Genomic DNA, 15,742 nt, shown 5'->3' on the forward strand with positions numbered 1-15,742 from the left:
GAATTCTAGCCCCTCCTGCTTGGGCCTTCTAGCCTGCAGTATTCAAAAAAATATGTATATAAGTGAAACACCAGACACGCTGGAGCTCTCTGTTACCGTCTCCGAGCGTGTATTCGTCGAGTTCGTCGTGGTGGTAGTTGTACCGAGCCGAACTAATGGAGCGGCACATAGCCGTCCCAGGTTGCATTAAGGTCTGCAAACCTTCATGTACCTCACTGCTTAGCCGCTTTGATCGCCTCTGGGCGTCTGCGAGCAGCTCTACATGTATACCCCCTAGGGGCGGCGTGCCACCAGGAGACGTCTCCGACGCTGCTCGGCAAATGCTTTCACGGTTGTGTCGACGGCCCGATTGCTCCCCGTAGTGCGAGCGGCAATGTCTTCCTGCGCCGCCATCCGCTGAGAGAGAAGGCGCGGCGACGTCAGTGACGATTATGCAAATCGCCTTCTCGGATACGACTTCAGCGCTTCGGCTAAGAGGGCGATTTGGTTATGAAATCGTTTTTGCCCTAAAATGGTGGAGCTTTTCGTTTGACTCGAAGGTTTCCGTGGCATGCAGAAAACGAGTGCTTGCAACATTTGTTGTCTTTTTGTACATATATATATATATATATATATATATATATAATATTACTGCTGCGAAGGCTAAGAGTGAATTATTTGTCGTAGTTCGAGCCGTAATTCAAGCACGATGTAGTGGTGTGTACATGCTTGCGTACGTGTAAAGGCGGAGATTCCTGGTCGGTCAATCGAAAATTTACTTTTTTTTTCTTTTTGTTTAAGAGCTTTTATGTGGATGTGGTTTAGCTGCTATCGAAACGCAACAACTGCCACTAATCCGAAAGGCCACCGCAAGCAATCGACGTCTCCTCGAGGCCCATCGGGACGCTATACGCGGCCATCCCGGCACAGTAGTGTGTAAACGGCGATTACCGAGATAGTGCGTGTGCATGCCGCTTAGGGAAAAAGGTGCCCTGCTCCCAAAGAAAGTTATAGCCATCTGAAAAAAAACTTACTGTTGTAATACATTCTAGTGTACTTCTTTCTATTGAGTGCTGTTTTGTGAAATACATTTTTACTTGCCCGTATTTCTCTATGTGCTCTAAAAATCACCCTCAGGTTTCTACATTACGTTTGCCACCCCTCCCGCTTATGTATTACCCTTCATAGCGCCTTTGGCGTTGAACAACTGATGGTTATGATGGTGATTAGATGTTTCCTGATAGCGAGTGGGGAGCCCGGCTAAATGTTCTCGGGTGACTCTTGTGGCGCCATCCACACGAAGAACTCGGTGATTGACAGAATAGAATGCTTCACGTGCACACCATTGTGTCTTTTCCTGCGTTTTGTACGCTTTCTTCAATTTACGGTATTCTTTTTATTTGGCGCGCGATACACACAAGAGAGCTAAGAGACAACTTGGACCTGGACTGGTGCAAGTAATAGGTGCAGACTACAATCATTTACTTGGACACCCGTGTTTAGAGCAAGCGTGCTTAAATTGCACGCTAAAGACAACCACTGAATCAGTTTAAACTATTCTTTCTAAACTTCATTTACGCTATTTTTTGTATCAGTAGGTTGAATATTAGAAGAGAAAATGAAGGTAAAAATTTCATTATTTTATTTTAACATAACAACATATCTATTTTCACCCTAATATGATGAAACAGGCAAGGAGAAACAGCTAAAGAACAAGCTTGTCTAGTTCCGTTTTCCACAAATAGAAATACCTCTTTCTTACAAATATATGTCGCGCCTAAACCCCAGCGACGGCACGCAAGCATCACGTTACCGATTTCAAAGCTGTTGTTTTTTTTCTTTGTTTTTTTGTGTGCGTAACTTGGCCTCTGTGACCCAGTATGTGTATTTGAAACTTGTTAGTTTCAGTCGTTGGCTCTTTCAGAATACAACGCGATCCACATTTATAGATACATTAACTAAGCCCACGCAAACGCTGTCAAAGTTCATGGCGTCATAACGAGCTGTCACGTTCTGCGGAGCTGTGACGAACTCGGAGCGGCGTCGCCGCCCACCCATCGTTTTTGCGTCTTCTCGGGGATTTCACCAAGCCTTCTCTCATTCAAAAAGAGTGGCTTTTTAGTATTCCAGTATATTAAAGCAGTTCAAATATGTTGCGTCTTTGTGTCCCTATAATGTCGACGCCCGTATATATATAGCTGTCTGTGGGCGCCGCCCGCACTGAGAATTAGGATTTGATAACAGGATAGCTGACGTCAGAACCATGACGAGTTTGCACAAAAAGAGGAAGATGGCACCGCTATCCTGACTGTATTTTCTGCCAGGTCATTCCCCGTCGAAAGATGGATGCTGCCTATGAGCACTGAAAACGCTGGTCCATAGCTGGTTACCAGGAGCAAGGCATTGCGCGACTACCCATCTCGGAGCCACATGTGACGCATAACAGGCTTCAGACAAAACGCTTCGCGAACGAGTGCGAAAACACTGGTACAGTGCGGTTACTTATACCTGTGCGCGCGGTCGCTCAGTGGCTACACGGAGAAATGCGATGCTGAGCACGCAAGGTCATGGGTTGGAACCCGGTCGCGGCGGCTGCATTCCGATGTACGGCGAAACGCAAGAACGCTCGCGCACGCTGCAGAACCCCAGATGGTCGGAATTATTCCGCAGTCCTCCACAACGGCGCGCCTCGGGATCAGAACGCGGTTCTGGCACGTAAGACCCCATAATTTTCTTTATTTTTACAAGTCCGACTCTGTTCGAAAAAGTAACCGTGAAGGAGGACCGTTCACGTTTCTGCATGAGATTAATCAACGTGTAAATGCCAACGCTCGCCCCGCGACCAGACTAACCAGAACAGCATCGTTTCCCAAAGCACCCCCGCAAGAAATACCTACACTGCGGCGATAGAAAATCGGCGCGAAACAGAGATCCGGCACGACGCATGCATAAACGCCGCCGCCGCCACCGCCGCCAACGAACGACCGAGGCTATCGAAGAACCGCGCGCGTCCATATATATAAGGCGGCTCTCGATCGGAGAAACGGTAAGGGATCGCTGCCTCCAGACTACAGCTCCAGAGCCACAAGCCGCTGAGGCCTCGGTTATTTGCATATCACTATTGAATATTTCGCCCCACAGTATGCTCCCCACTTCTGCAGCCACTGCAGCCCCCCCCCCCCCCCCGCCCGTGCGTGCGTGTGTTCGTGCGCTCGACTGAGCGTTCCAATCGATGCAATAGAAGGCTCGGCGAAATGGGGAGACTGGAAAAAAAGAGGTATAACGTGGACACCACCGATCTCGGCTCCGAGCAGCTATAGAGAGCCCCGTTGCAGTGGAACCGTCGCATGCTCCCGTTGTACCCTTCCACACGCACACACGCACGCATTCACGCACATACAAGTGCGCGAGCGCGCACGTAAAAACAGGCGAGCTCACACACGCACGCGCACGCACGCACGCATACAGGCACCCGAACAACCACCGCTCCTGAGCCGTGCGCCGACCTGCTGGTGGAAGAAGAGGTGTCTCCGAGTCGCGCTCGGCCAGCTCGGGATGGAATTCGTATTCGCTCGCTCGGCTTAGCCCTTCTTCCAGTTCGCTAGCGCCTCGCGACCAGGCGGCGCGGCGGAATATCTTAGGCAGGCTTTCGGCGCCGGCCCGCGCCACGACTGCGCGGCCGGTGTCAGGGAAACGCCTACGTGCGCTTTCTCGCGCCAGTATAGCATAACACAAAGAAAAAAAGGCCGTTCGAGTGAGCAGTACTATATAACGTATGCACAGGGGGTGCCATTCGAGTGTGGAATGTCTCCTGCGCGTTTGCCCACGCTATACCCCGAACCTCCGCTCACGTGGTGCGACGATCTCGATCCTCTGGGTCTCTCGTATTACTAACGTCGCGCAAACCCGACCGCGCGTCCAAACGCGGTTTATGCGGAAACGCTTGGACAGCTCCGTTCCCCCTCTCTTTCTCGCCTTCATATTTTGCTCGGAATTGAAAACCAAGTAGTTTTACCCACCGGCCATCCGGTTATGACGGCTGCGTCCTGCGGCTTCAACGTTCATACGACAGCGCTTTGAAACGGCGCTCGGCCTCAGGCGCGAACTGATATGACAGTAGTATAGGTGATCTGCACATCGCACCTTTTACTATCTTCGCGCCCTCCCCTGCCACTGGGGGTGACTGTCTCAGAGCAGCCGAAACTAATGCGGCCTAACATCGAAAGGAGCAATCGTGAACTAAAAAAAGGCGCAGTTTCACCCGAAATGCGAAGGATCGATTGCGATGGCAAATTAGTGGACAGCTATACGAAGTAAGGATAGTAGTTTTATCGGCCGTACAAACTTGTAAGCGGAGATAGGCATACTGAGTAAATTAACAAGCATGGCGTCACGCACGCACGACGAATTCGCTGTGAAAACGCTGGAGTGAGGAAGCGCGGCAGCAGCAGCGAGCGAACTGACCTTCGCGCTGGATCTCGCATCAACGCGAAGCCGCGAGAACACCGCACAGTGGACTGTGTTCCCGTCGCTGATGGCTTGCAAGATACAGCTGCATGGGCGGGCGCGTGCGACCACCCGGGCCGCACGGAGTAGAACACCCTCCCCCCCCCCATACCCTCCCCCTGGAGCCTAGCGCGCAGATTGAGCCGCGATCGCAGGCTCACCCTCGCACGCTTTCACTTGCACATACAACATACGGCGCGCGGCGACGATCTCATCGCCCTTGAACTTTATACGAAACCTCACGGCGACGCCGACGGCAGAAATGCGCTTGAAATGTCCGCACAATAGCTATCGCAATGGTCAAAGCAAACGCGGCAATCACCATGCACTCGCGCCATGATTTATTCGTGGTAGTATAAATCAAGTGACAGCTAATCATTATACTTCTTTTATTAAGTGTTGTCCTAATTCATATTACCGAGACAATGTTCTGAAAGCGCGCGAAGCTTTGCATGACCTCCAAAATTCGGGCATTCCGCTGTCACAACAAAGCTGCGCCTCGTCCTCTCGAAGGCCATGTTCTAGGCGTTCTCCGTGCCAAAGAAGGGACAGGCGACGCAAATGTTGCCGTATTCTTAGATACCACCTATCGTGTGGACTGGCTGACGTTGGCAGCGGAACCGCGGATCGCTTGGCAGCGGAGAGTTGCGGGTCACTCGAATTTTACTTTTGGAAGCACTGATTTGTATCTCTGTACTTAATTGAATAGAGGTTGCAATGTTCATGCTATTCTCAACGGACGTTTTAATTCGAAACCTTCTTTTTTTTTCTTCGGCGTTTGAAACGTTGCATACAACTGTGCTTTCCGACATCGAGGATGTAGCGCAACACAGGTTTTTTTTTTTGTGTGTAACAGAGTGTTGCGAAACTGTTGCTCATTTCGCCAACAACGTCTATGTGCCAGCATTTGTTGCCACCAAGTGTGAGAGGGCCGCCGACAGTGATTTTCTCGTACAGTCGTGGGCAACGCTGGTGGACTTTTTGATCAGTGTAAATCGGGCGTTAAGTTCAGGTCGTACGGCCCGGGTGACCTTTTTTACTGAATAGAAGCGAAAACAGAGCGAGTGGGTATGTGTTGTACGTTCCAAAAAAAAAGCAGCGCAAGCGATACAACTGGGAAAAAGATTAACAGAAATTACGATCACTGAATAACAACCTTTTCATCGGTCTAGGATGCGCAACGTAAAGAATGTGCTGTACTTCTGTCAAAGCTTAGCCGATATGCGGCATCTTCTTTTCTAGATGTCCTTCAATCTGTCTGTCTATAATAAACTGTTTCTCTTGCTTTTTCTTTTCCTCTCTCTCTCTGTTATCAGTATCCATACAAGGGCGCAAAGAGGCGCTTGGAGGAGCCACGTCGCAGAAGTTTATAGGATTCATGCTAGTAGTTGAATCCCAGGATCAAAATAGAATCACCCAAGACGTGGGAAGTTTTCAGGTGAGTGAAACACTGTGACAGAACACTGTGAGAGAAACACTGTCAAGCAGTATTCCGTTGTCTGGCACTTTGCTGATGTGGCACTCATCTTGGAAAGAAAGAAAGAAAGAAAGAAAGAAAGAAAGAAGATGTTAGAGTCGAAGAACAGCCTCGATATACAAACTTCCTGCGCAGCGCAACTTGATCGGTTATTGATTTTCTCTGAAGGCAGTGACAACTAGCTGTAGTTACAAGCTCTTTTCCAGGAACAAAGTGCTAAGTGATATGGAAGAGATATCGTAAGCGATTAAAGCCGAGCTCTGCGGTTTGAGCCTCAAAGAATCAAAATGTGTTAAAGTTGTTCAAACTATTAAATACAGCTTGGCGGTCAGTGCGACGGAGGTCCCTCGGTACCACCTCTCCAAAAAAAATTCTAATAGTCTGAACTTGTGGCCTTACTTTCTTAGTCGAGTAAGGTCAATAAATTTTGCGATAACATTCAGATCAGAAGTCTGTGAGAACAAAAGGGCTGAAAAGAAAGAGCAGTTGACGGCCTTTGTCTGTAAACCATGTATATTCTTTTTCTTTTTAATTGGAACCGGTGTTTAGAAATGGCACATCTGAGAGAGAGCGCTGTTAGAACTTTTCAGGTGAACTTCTGGTAGCGGCAGAAATTACCTGCATGAGAAATTGCAACGTGTGGGCACTTGAGAAGATTCCCAAATTAACGTCTAATTTTCATTTTGGCAGACATGTTCACCTTGTGAAATTGAAGCCAGGTGGTAGTAAAGGCAGACATCATGAGATATACTGAGACTATAGCACTACTGTTAAGATATTCGTCCCCAAAATTCATCAAATTTCATTGGCGTTGCAGTTAGTAACATCTCAAACTGTAGAGGGGAGCCTTTGTAGGGCACTGTTAACTGGAATTTTATTACACATCTTTTAGCAGATATTAGGGGCACATCTCGACAGCGGTGATATATAGGATATCTTCTTAATATGCGTGAATTCACAACCACTCGGCTTCATTACCGCTACTTCAACGTGTATCCCAAAGTGGAAAAATAAGAATGTCAATTATTGAATCAGTTTAGTTAGCTAATTGGGCATTGCTACTTGTTCAAGTAACGTTCAGGTAACCCACCTGAGCAGACCGAATCCCGCTCTATGTGCTCTATGCGATGTTTAATTAACCAGTAAAAAAGAAACAACGCGAACACTGTATATTCACGAGGACTTTATAAGGTATAAGATACACGCTGGTAAAAAAAAAGGAGGGGGGAATGCAATTTGAATAAGAAGCCTATAGACAGTCCATGGACTGTAGATTCAGTTTTTTTTTTTTGTGTGTGTAAAGGCAGATGTTGCAGTGTAATGTGTTGGATTGTCGGTGACAAGTTTAGAAAACAAACACGCTGCTGTCTTACAAAAAGGCAATTCGTACTTGGCACCAGCCATTTACGTTCGCTCATTTCCGTGACGTCGCGATGGAGGAGGAGCTACTTTTTATATCGGGCCTCTCTTGAGAACCATGTTTTTGAAGCGCGCGCAGCAACTGGCAGCGCGGTTTCGCTGGGACAACTAGTACTGCATTCTTACAAGTTGTCGCCGATTACAGAGCACGCTTTAACTTCGCGGGGTTGTGTATGTTTGTGCACGCCGTAATGACGGTGCGCAGAACTGTGATTGACCCTTCGTTCCCTTTTCTCTTCTTCTTTTTTTTCCCTTCTAGTTATTCGGCGATGCGTTGTCTAAATTTTCAGAAGACTGCCCGCACGCGGTGGTGCAGACTTCCCTCGTGCACAAGGCCGAGGTCAGCGTCCTCTGGGTCGCACCGCCGGCGGGCTCAGGATGCGTGCTATTCAAGTACGTATTATATGTGTATATATATATGTATATATATAAACGCGCCCGGCCGACGGGTCTACTGTAGCAGTTTACTTGTTCATTTATTTATAACGATACTGCCCAGCTCATTGCGATACCTACAAGCTGGAAGGGCACGATCACAGCAGTATAGCGTAGCGAAAGTGATGGCACACGGGCTCGTGCCCCTCCCGAAATTTCTGTTTGTATGCGGCCTGCAAAACCCGTTCCCCTTCCTCCCACACCCCTCTCTCTCTCCCTCTCTCTCTCTCTCTCCTTTCACCTGTCAAGTGCATGCCCCTCCCGAAAAACATTTCTGGCTACGCCACTGTTGCATATGCACGGCAACACAGAACATAGTGAAAACTAAAAAAAAAAGAAAATGGAATAATTTGTGTGAGGAAGATGTCAAATTCTTAGAATGCCATAATGAAGAGGTTCTCAACGTGTAACGCGTAATCGTAACCTGAAAGTCAGTGCTACTGAAGTATAAAGTTGTACCAACCCTAATGGCTTTAGGCATGTCTGCGCAGCTACGTATAACTAATAAAGAAAATTTCGCAGCTAAAGTGAGCACGAGCGTATCATCACGTCTGCGAAAAGCACGAAAATAAGTAAAGCACAAATACAAAGCAACAAAGAATGAAAAAAAGAATTACTAACTGCTTCCACGTGCAGAAGTACATTCTCATAAAGTTGTTTTGTTTCTATTTAACAGTCCTTTGCACCAGTTAACTTCTTACCCTAATTGTTATTCTATGTAAAAGTTATTCATAGTAGCCATATTTTGAAACACTTGTTGCTAGTAACAGTTATCCTTTGTGTAGGAAGTGGTGATTTCAGCAGCTGATGTTTCTTATAGCTATTCTTTGTAGGAGTTATGTTTTGTAACAGCTCGTGGTCGTACCACTCTTTTTTTCGTAATTGATATGCCATGGAAGAGTTATTCAGTGTAGTAGGTCTCTCTAAACACCTTTCTCTCAAATAGTTATATCGTAACGAGGTTTAATTACCAAGCTAGAACGATACACAGGCAGGTCTGTTGATCGAGTGTCAGGCACCGAGCGGGAGCTCTGTTCTCGAGCGAGGGGTTGATGATGCGCCTGAAGCACGCTCTCTCTCTCTCTCTCTCTGTCTCTCTCTGTATATATATATATATATATATATATATATATATATATATATATATATATATATATATATATATATATATATATATATATATAGATTGGAGTGCACCCATACCGGGTAATGCCTACTCACATGTCGCGCGGCATTGCTCTGAGCATGGGTGCACTCCAATCTATGAGGAGGTCACAATACTTTCTGAGCTTGGCAATCAGACTACGAGAGATATTGCTGAGGCCTACTATATCAGGAAAAAAGTATCGCGTTGTGTAAGCATGCCATCATTAAATTTCTATGACAGTGAATTTGAATTTTTAAACCCCTCATAGTGTAACATTATATATAACAGGGTTTTGTGTTTCTTCCTGTGCACTGATAATGACGCCATCGATAGGAGATTACGTGGGTGTGGATTGTAGTACCTAGCTTTGTGTATGCCTTTTAATAAAGTTAGTTCTGAGGTCAGCGCTGCCCTGTGCGTTTCCTGCCTTTTGTCTTCGTCTTCTTACACTGCCCATTCAAGATGTTCACCCAGCTTGTCTAAGCGAATTACTTTAGATTGCTAGCATGACAATTCGAATTATTCATTTCCGTAATTAACATAATTACACTAACTTTCTTTTTTTCCATTATTCACGTAGGCGCACACGTATAGCTATTGTGCAATCCAAGCCGGGCAGTAACGAAATATTACACATTTAGCCCAAATCGTTTGACTGTACCGCGGTTTCCGAGATCTCTGTCCATAAAGCGTGCTGTATTAAATACGTTGACATTTTCAGAGCCACAGTAGTGGAAAATCGCGACGCATGGTATATGGACGAAGGAGAATTAACTAAGGAGCTATGCCAAGAAGGTAAGGTCCAGTTGTACTTCTTTCTTTTTCTGTCCGATGTTATTTTAGGCCGATATTTTATCTTTACACTATATTGAAGTTCATTTACGATATGGAAGTGAGGCGATATGCTTCACCTGGTATAGCTCCCGAAGTTTCAGCTGGCTTCGCAAGCATTAGTTATGCGAAGAAGTCTACCAGTCAGCTTGACATCTCGCGAGCTTTGACACCAATTGCCGGGTACACCATTATCCTGACTGCATATTATTGGCATAATGACATGAAGTGCAGGCACAGTCAGCGTGACTTAATATCGTTGAATATTGTTAAACATGAAGTGCGAAGAAGGGACATTGCGCTGCGGCTCATCCCTTTCATACTGGCGCAGAGTGCCCGTGCGAGAACCTGCTTTGCCAAAAAGTTTTGAAGCCACTGTCTTCGTGACCGAGCCAGGAATCGGCACCCGCACAATTGTCCCTATTGAACTTTCGTGCCTCCATAGCCTTCGAGATTGGTCAGGTTGTTTCTCAGGATCGGGCCTCACAGCCTGCTTCGAAACCTCGATGATTGCTCCACACAGCTTAATAACTTGCTCTGAATCCTGGAAGATTGCTCCGCACAGCTTAAAAACCTCTCTTCAAAGCTTTGGAGATTGCTCCTCACAGCTTAAACGCCTGCTCCAAAGCCTCGGAAATTGCTTCTCAAACCTCGGGTGTGCAAGTCGCGATGGAATATGTCATCATCGCTGGTAGCGTGACATCACGTAACATCTTGAGACACTAAATGATCGCGAGATCCTCGTAACGTGAAATGATGGTACCACTTCACGGACGACAGATTGCGGCAGATGTCGTTCGTACATAGAATGGCTTCGAAACTTTTGGCAAAGGCTCGGGTTCAAAGTGTACATAGTGAGCCGTCAACGGACGGCCAGAGTGAAAGGGGACCCCTGTCTGTTTCGCGGGGCCTCTGCACAGAGCAGCAGAACGACGACGAGCAACCAGAAGTGCTTGACGAATGTTGCGCCTGCGACGAAGCCAAGTACGAGATGACCTTCGAGGGACTCTGGTCGAGATATACGCACCCCAAGGGATTCCCGGACAGTAAGTACACAGGCCTCGACGAGGCCCACCGTTTCATCTGTCCGTTCTCTATCAAATGAGCAAGGAGGAGGAGAGGCGGGGGGGAGGGATTGGCACCAACCTAAAAGTAGGAATAGGTCATATGAACTCCAACATGAGTAATTTTTGACAGTCCGAACACCTACAGATTTTCTCTCGTTCTTTTTTTTTTGTCTTGCAGAATGATTTCTTTTGTTTTTTTATGTGTCTGTAGGAGAAACTAGGACCACGGGTGACTCCGGCTGCTTCACGTTTAGCCGACCAATACAAATCCAATTATAGACCTGCCAACGTAACCAGAATTAAACAATTAAATTTTATGTAGCATCGCGCTTAAATGAAAGTTCATGTTAGCGTGTATAGCGCAACAGGTACAGTTTGCCCACCAAGTAATGAAAGCTTTTAAAAAAAGAAGATAGATGACGGGAAACTGGCTTCTTGCAGACTTGACGTCTGGGTTTTTTAATGTATATAGGCAATGTGGCGACAGGGCCTAGCAGGTCTTCTTCCTTTAGTGTATGGTTAGACTTTCTATAGACAAGAGTCGTCAGGAAGAATCTTTTTCTTCGCAATACTATACATATATTGGTCCATAGATTACCGCGTGGTTTGTTTCGATATACTGCACTCAGATAATTCGACATGAAGTTTAAGACCAGCAGTCCATAGGTAGTTTGTTGGTTGTCTGTAGTCTTCATCAAAGGCATATATATATATATATATATATCCAGAAAGCCGGGCCCGTCACTTACTAGTCTGAATCGTGTTTCTCTCGAAATTCGTTCTAAATGTCTTAATATTAGATATGTTGAAATTAAACAATTTCCTCTGAATTGCTTTTACCGCGCAGGCGCACATTTAAGAATTATACGTTGTAGTAAGCATACAAACTAGATTAATTAACATTCTACACAATAGAGCCGTGCAATTTGCTGCACTGGAAAACTTGAAGCGCGCCATCCGAGGAGGTCATAACTGTTTCCAGAAATAAAAAAAGTTGACATTGGTAAGTATTGCAGCGTAATTAATTCCGGCTAGTTTAACACAAAAAAAGGCGAAGTGGACAGCCAAAGAGCGAAACTGTCACGCCCTTTGTAGACGTTCAACCACGTGATTGCTAGCGCCTCGCCGTTGGGCGAGCATCAAGCAAGCGTCCTTCCCTTCACGTGCTCTTCTGCTGTTCAGTTTCGCTTTTCTGCGTGGAATTGACCGAAAAAGCTACGCTGTAAAAATCGCAGAGTCAACATTTTTTTTTTCTTGCTTTTCTGGAAACGGGTATCAGCTCGGATGGCACCCTTCAAGTCTTCCACTGGGGTCAATTGCATTACCTTATTTAGGAAGTTAATTAATTTAACTTGTATAATTGCTTGCTTAATTACTACATCGAGCTAGTTTCTAATGTGTTCATCTGGAGTAAACTTAACCCCGAGAAACTCATTTAATTATCTCAACTTCCCTTTTTAAGATATTTTGAATAAATCTCGTAAAATACACGGTAGATGCGCCAACAGATGATTGCGGCAAGTTCTTATTCACGCTTCGCGGATACAACGGCATTGCCGACTACTACAGTGCATTCGGGGTAGCCTAGTTCTTTGTAGACAACGTTGTTTTGTGGCATGGTGCATCAGAGAGCCATAAGGTTGAAATACATGAAAATATAAGTGTATGCAAATTTTCGGATAATTTTTCTTACAAACTTTTCTACAACGGTGAAGCTTTCTACTAATGGAACTCGTACGGGTTTCCTCTGTATCTTTGTGCTGCTCTCAAATTAGATGCCAACTTTTAACTTTCAGTAAACTCGCTCCGCCCAGATTATTTCCGCAGGAGTCGTTTCCGTATTCCTTCATTATTTCATTCGCTGATTTGTCGGTATATTCCTTCGTTTCCTAAAAAGCTTTCTTACTGCAGCCACAATAAGAACAGATCAAAGCACCACTATCGGGACGGCGAAGTGTTGTGTTCCCATTGAACCGCGTTTCATTCGCGCGCGCCAACCTATGTGCGCTGTTGTTATATTTTCTCACATTCTGGCCGCGAAAGTTCGCTGGCAATCGGGTTTAATTGCGAAAGCTCGATCCGGCCTGCCGTAGCACCCGCTCCCTACTCTGCCGCAGCAGTCCACGAGCGGCGAGCGTAATATACCGACGCCAGATGCAGTCCCTAGGCTTGCAGCGCCGCCTGAAGCCCATAGTTATCTATCCAGTAACGAGAGTGGTCATTGCATGCGAGTCGGTAGGGAAAACACCGGGCCATCCCCGCGTTGCTCCCGGCAGCACACAGGCCACCTTCGAAATGCTTCCACCCCTCTCCCTCCTCCGCATCCCCCCCCCCGCGCGTCCGCTTCCATTCCTTCTCGAGCTATTCGAGGTTTCGTCAAAGGGTTCGAGGGAGAGGGCGGGGAAGAGGGGGGACGATGCTCTAAAAACCATCCGTCACGCCGTGTTTAATGAGCTGCGCAGGAGAGCGACATGGTTTCGCAAATGCGCTCTGTGAGTGCGTCGATGTCTGCGCCTGTATCCCTCGGTCTGTCTCCAGGCCACGTGCGCGTCATTAATAACGAAGCCACCACCTAGCCAGCGATGGGGGCGAGCTATAGGCTGTCACTCCTGGCGTGTGTTGTATCTCTCTCTCTCTCTCCTGTTCCCCTCGCGTCCTTACAGACGAGTGGCTGACCCATTTTTCGGACATAATCGGTGCCTCGCACGCGGCTGACTTCAAGATGTGGGAGTACGAGGGATTCGCCTCGGAGGGAGTCAAGAGCGTCGCCGAGCACGGCGCCACCAAGAAGCTCGAGTCGGAGCTCAAGGCCGAGGTGAGACGCAGCCGGGACGAGAGGGAATCCTTAATAGCCTCACCTAAGCGCATTGCCGATAGCGTTATTGCTTTGTGTTTCTTTCTTCATTGGGATAAAAAACGAAGTATTTCTCGTCGTGTGTTCGTCGTATGTTTAGTGACGCCTACGGTAAGATTTAAAGAGCACTAAACAAAAAAATAAATAAATATACAGTCGAACGCCTTTATAACGAAATGCTTGGGACCTCCAAAATCATTCCTTATGCATGTCATTTCGTTGTAGAGGAACTCGACTGCATAAAGTATTGTGCTAGTTAGCATTTAAATGGATTCTTTCCGTAGTATCGAAAGAGTTCTTGAAAGTGACTGTCTGTGAAGTGCCTGTGGAAGTATTTGTAAACACTAGAAGACTTTCTTCTGTAACTGTTTCTGTCAATGTGAGAAATGCTATATTTGATCTTCTGTGCCACTTTTTCTTTTATCACGGATGACTGCCTCGCATTTGTTCTGGCGACCTGCTAAATACTTCCAAGGGTTTAACTTAACTATCATCCTTTACTCAAACAACAATCTAACGTCGTTGAAACCAGCCACATGTATATTTATTCCCAACATTTCGAACAACGTAATCAATCAGCCAATCATTCGAGCCAAGTGTCATTTGCAAGCTTTAATCTGCCTCGTTCCGTCGCTTCATGACGTCACGCAGTCGGGCAAGATCAGGACCATCGTCAAGGCCCGCGGTCTGTGGTACCCCAACGTGAACGGGAAGACGTTCGCCGTGTTCCGCGTGGACAAGAAGCACCACGTGATGTCCGTACTCTCCATGCTGGGCCCAAGCCCGGACTGGATCGTGGGCGTCAGCTCGCTCGAGCTATGCCTCAAGAACTGCTCCTGGATCACCGAGAAGACCATGAACCTCTACCCATGGGACGCAGGGACCAGCGAGGGCGTCACATACGTCATTGTGAGTATAGGTGGCGCTGCAGTGCTATCTGCAGTCGCGAGTATCATTGCATACCTCGTTACCGGAAGTTACCCTACTTAACCGAACTCAGCGGTTGCCGCGCTCTCTTGTGACTGTTTAGTGTAGCACTGTTAGCAATGATATAGTTGCGAGAATGCTAACAAGTGAAAGTCAGCAGTGTTGATGTTTAGTATTGCGGTCGTAGTCGCCGCCGCCATTATTATAGAAGTTGAAGAGAGAGAGAAATAAAATAAGAAATGAGGTAAATCAAAATCACTTACATGGCACGAAGTCTGTCGACTCTGCTTTGTGACACCATGTTACTAGGGCCGGCTGCCATAGAATCTACTGAGATTGCTGTCGGGTAAGCCGTGGTGTTTTTGACGTCACCTGTTTCGTCACGCCGGGCCTGGCAACGGAAATTTTGGCCCTAGTTGCATGACGTCATAAAGCAGATTGCACAGTTCCTGTGATATTTAGGTGGAGTTGGATAAACAGACGGTAATTTCCGGTTTGCTGCCCTGCAAGAGAGCTGAATAGGGAGGTTAAACAGATGGCAGGGAACGACAGAAAAACAAGATATCCATAAATTTAAGTATCTAACTGGCTGTATAAAAATACTGGTGGTACTATAGTAGTTGTTATTGTAGTCGTGGTGACAGATGTAGCGCTATGATGGTAACTGTAGTAGTATCATTGGCAGTAGTGGCTCAAGCACCAATGATACAATGAGTGACAGTTTGAAATACTAATAATACCCGGGTTGACTGCCAGTTGAACTGTTTTGTTGAACTGTTAGTGGAACTGTCAGTTGAACTGGTTTCTACCTAAAGTGAGCTGGATTTATGCCTTCTAATGCAGCATTAAATCGTAACATGACCCAAATGACAGATTCTGTAGCTCGGGACATCACTTGTAACGGGATCACTTTCATACGAAGTCCCAAGCCAGTCTAAACATCCCAAGTCGAGCCTTTGCTCATTGCACTCTTAAGGCCAAATTACAAGTACGCTTGCCGACGCGGGAAAGCGCGGGCCCGCACCCCTACTACGCATGCGCAGATGGTGCGGGACAGATCGTACACGTCGAAGCGCGGCGCGAGCAGAGATAACTTCTCC

At 46.7% G+C, this 15,742-nt stretch overlaps 1 protein-coding gene across 6 annotated transcripts in view; it reads left to right on the forward strand.

Annotated features, from left to right (window-relative positions):
• The window catches only part of LOC126544902 (spondin-1-like), a 189,656-nt gene that overhangs the window by 142,782 nt on the left and 31,132 nt on the right, over positions 1–15,742 (forward strand). For 5 of the 6 annotated variants that reach the window (XM_055077912.2, XM_055077909.2, XM_055077910.2 and 2 more), the window contains exons 2-7: positions 5,802–5,923; positions 7,641–7,774; positions 9,685–9,758; positions 10,715–10,840; positions 13,525–13,676; positions 14,367–14,624. In XM_055077912.2, coding sequence (XP_054933887.1) covers positions 5,802–5,923; positions 7,641–7,774; positions 9,685–9,758; positions 10,715–10,840; positions 13,525–13,676; positions 14,367–14,624 — 866 coding nt within the window. Of the gene's footprint in view, positions 1–5,801; positions 5,924–7,640; positions 7,775–9,684; positions 9,759–10,714; positions 10,841–13,524; positions 13,677–14,366; positions 14,625–15,742 lie in introns of those variants that run through there. The other variant, XM_072285020.1, reaches the window with a different exon arrangement.

Source organism: Dermacentor andersoni, chromosome 10 (genome assembly GCF_023375885.2).
Source record: "Dermacentor andersoni chromosome 10, qqDerAnde1_hic_scaffold, whole genome shotgun sequence".
NCBI classification, from domain to species: domain Eukaryota; kingdom Metazoa; phylum Arthropoda; class Arachnida; order Ixodida; family Ixodidae; genus Dermacentor; species Dermacentor andersoni.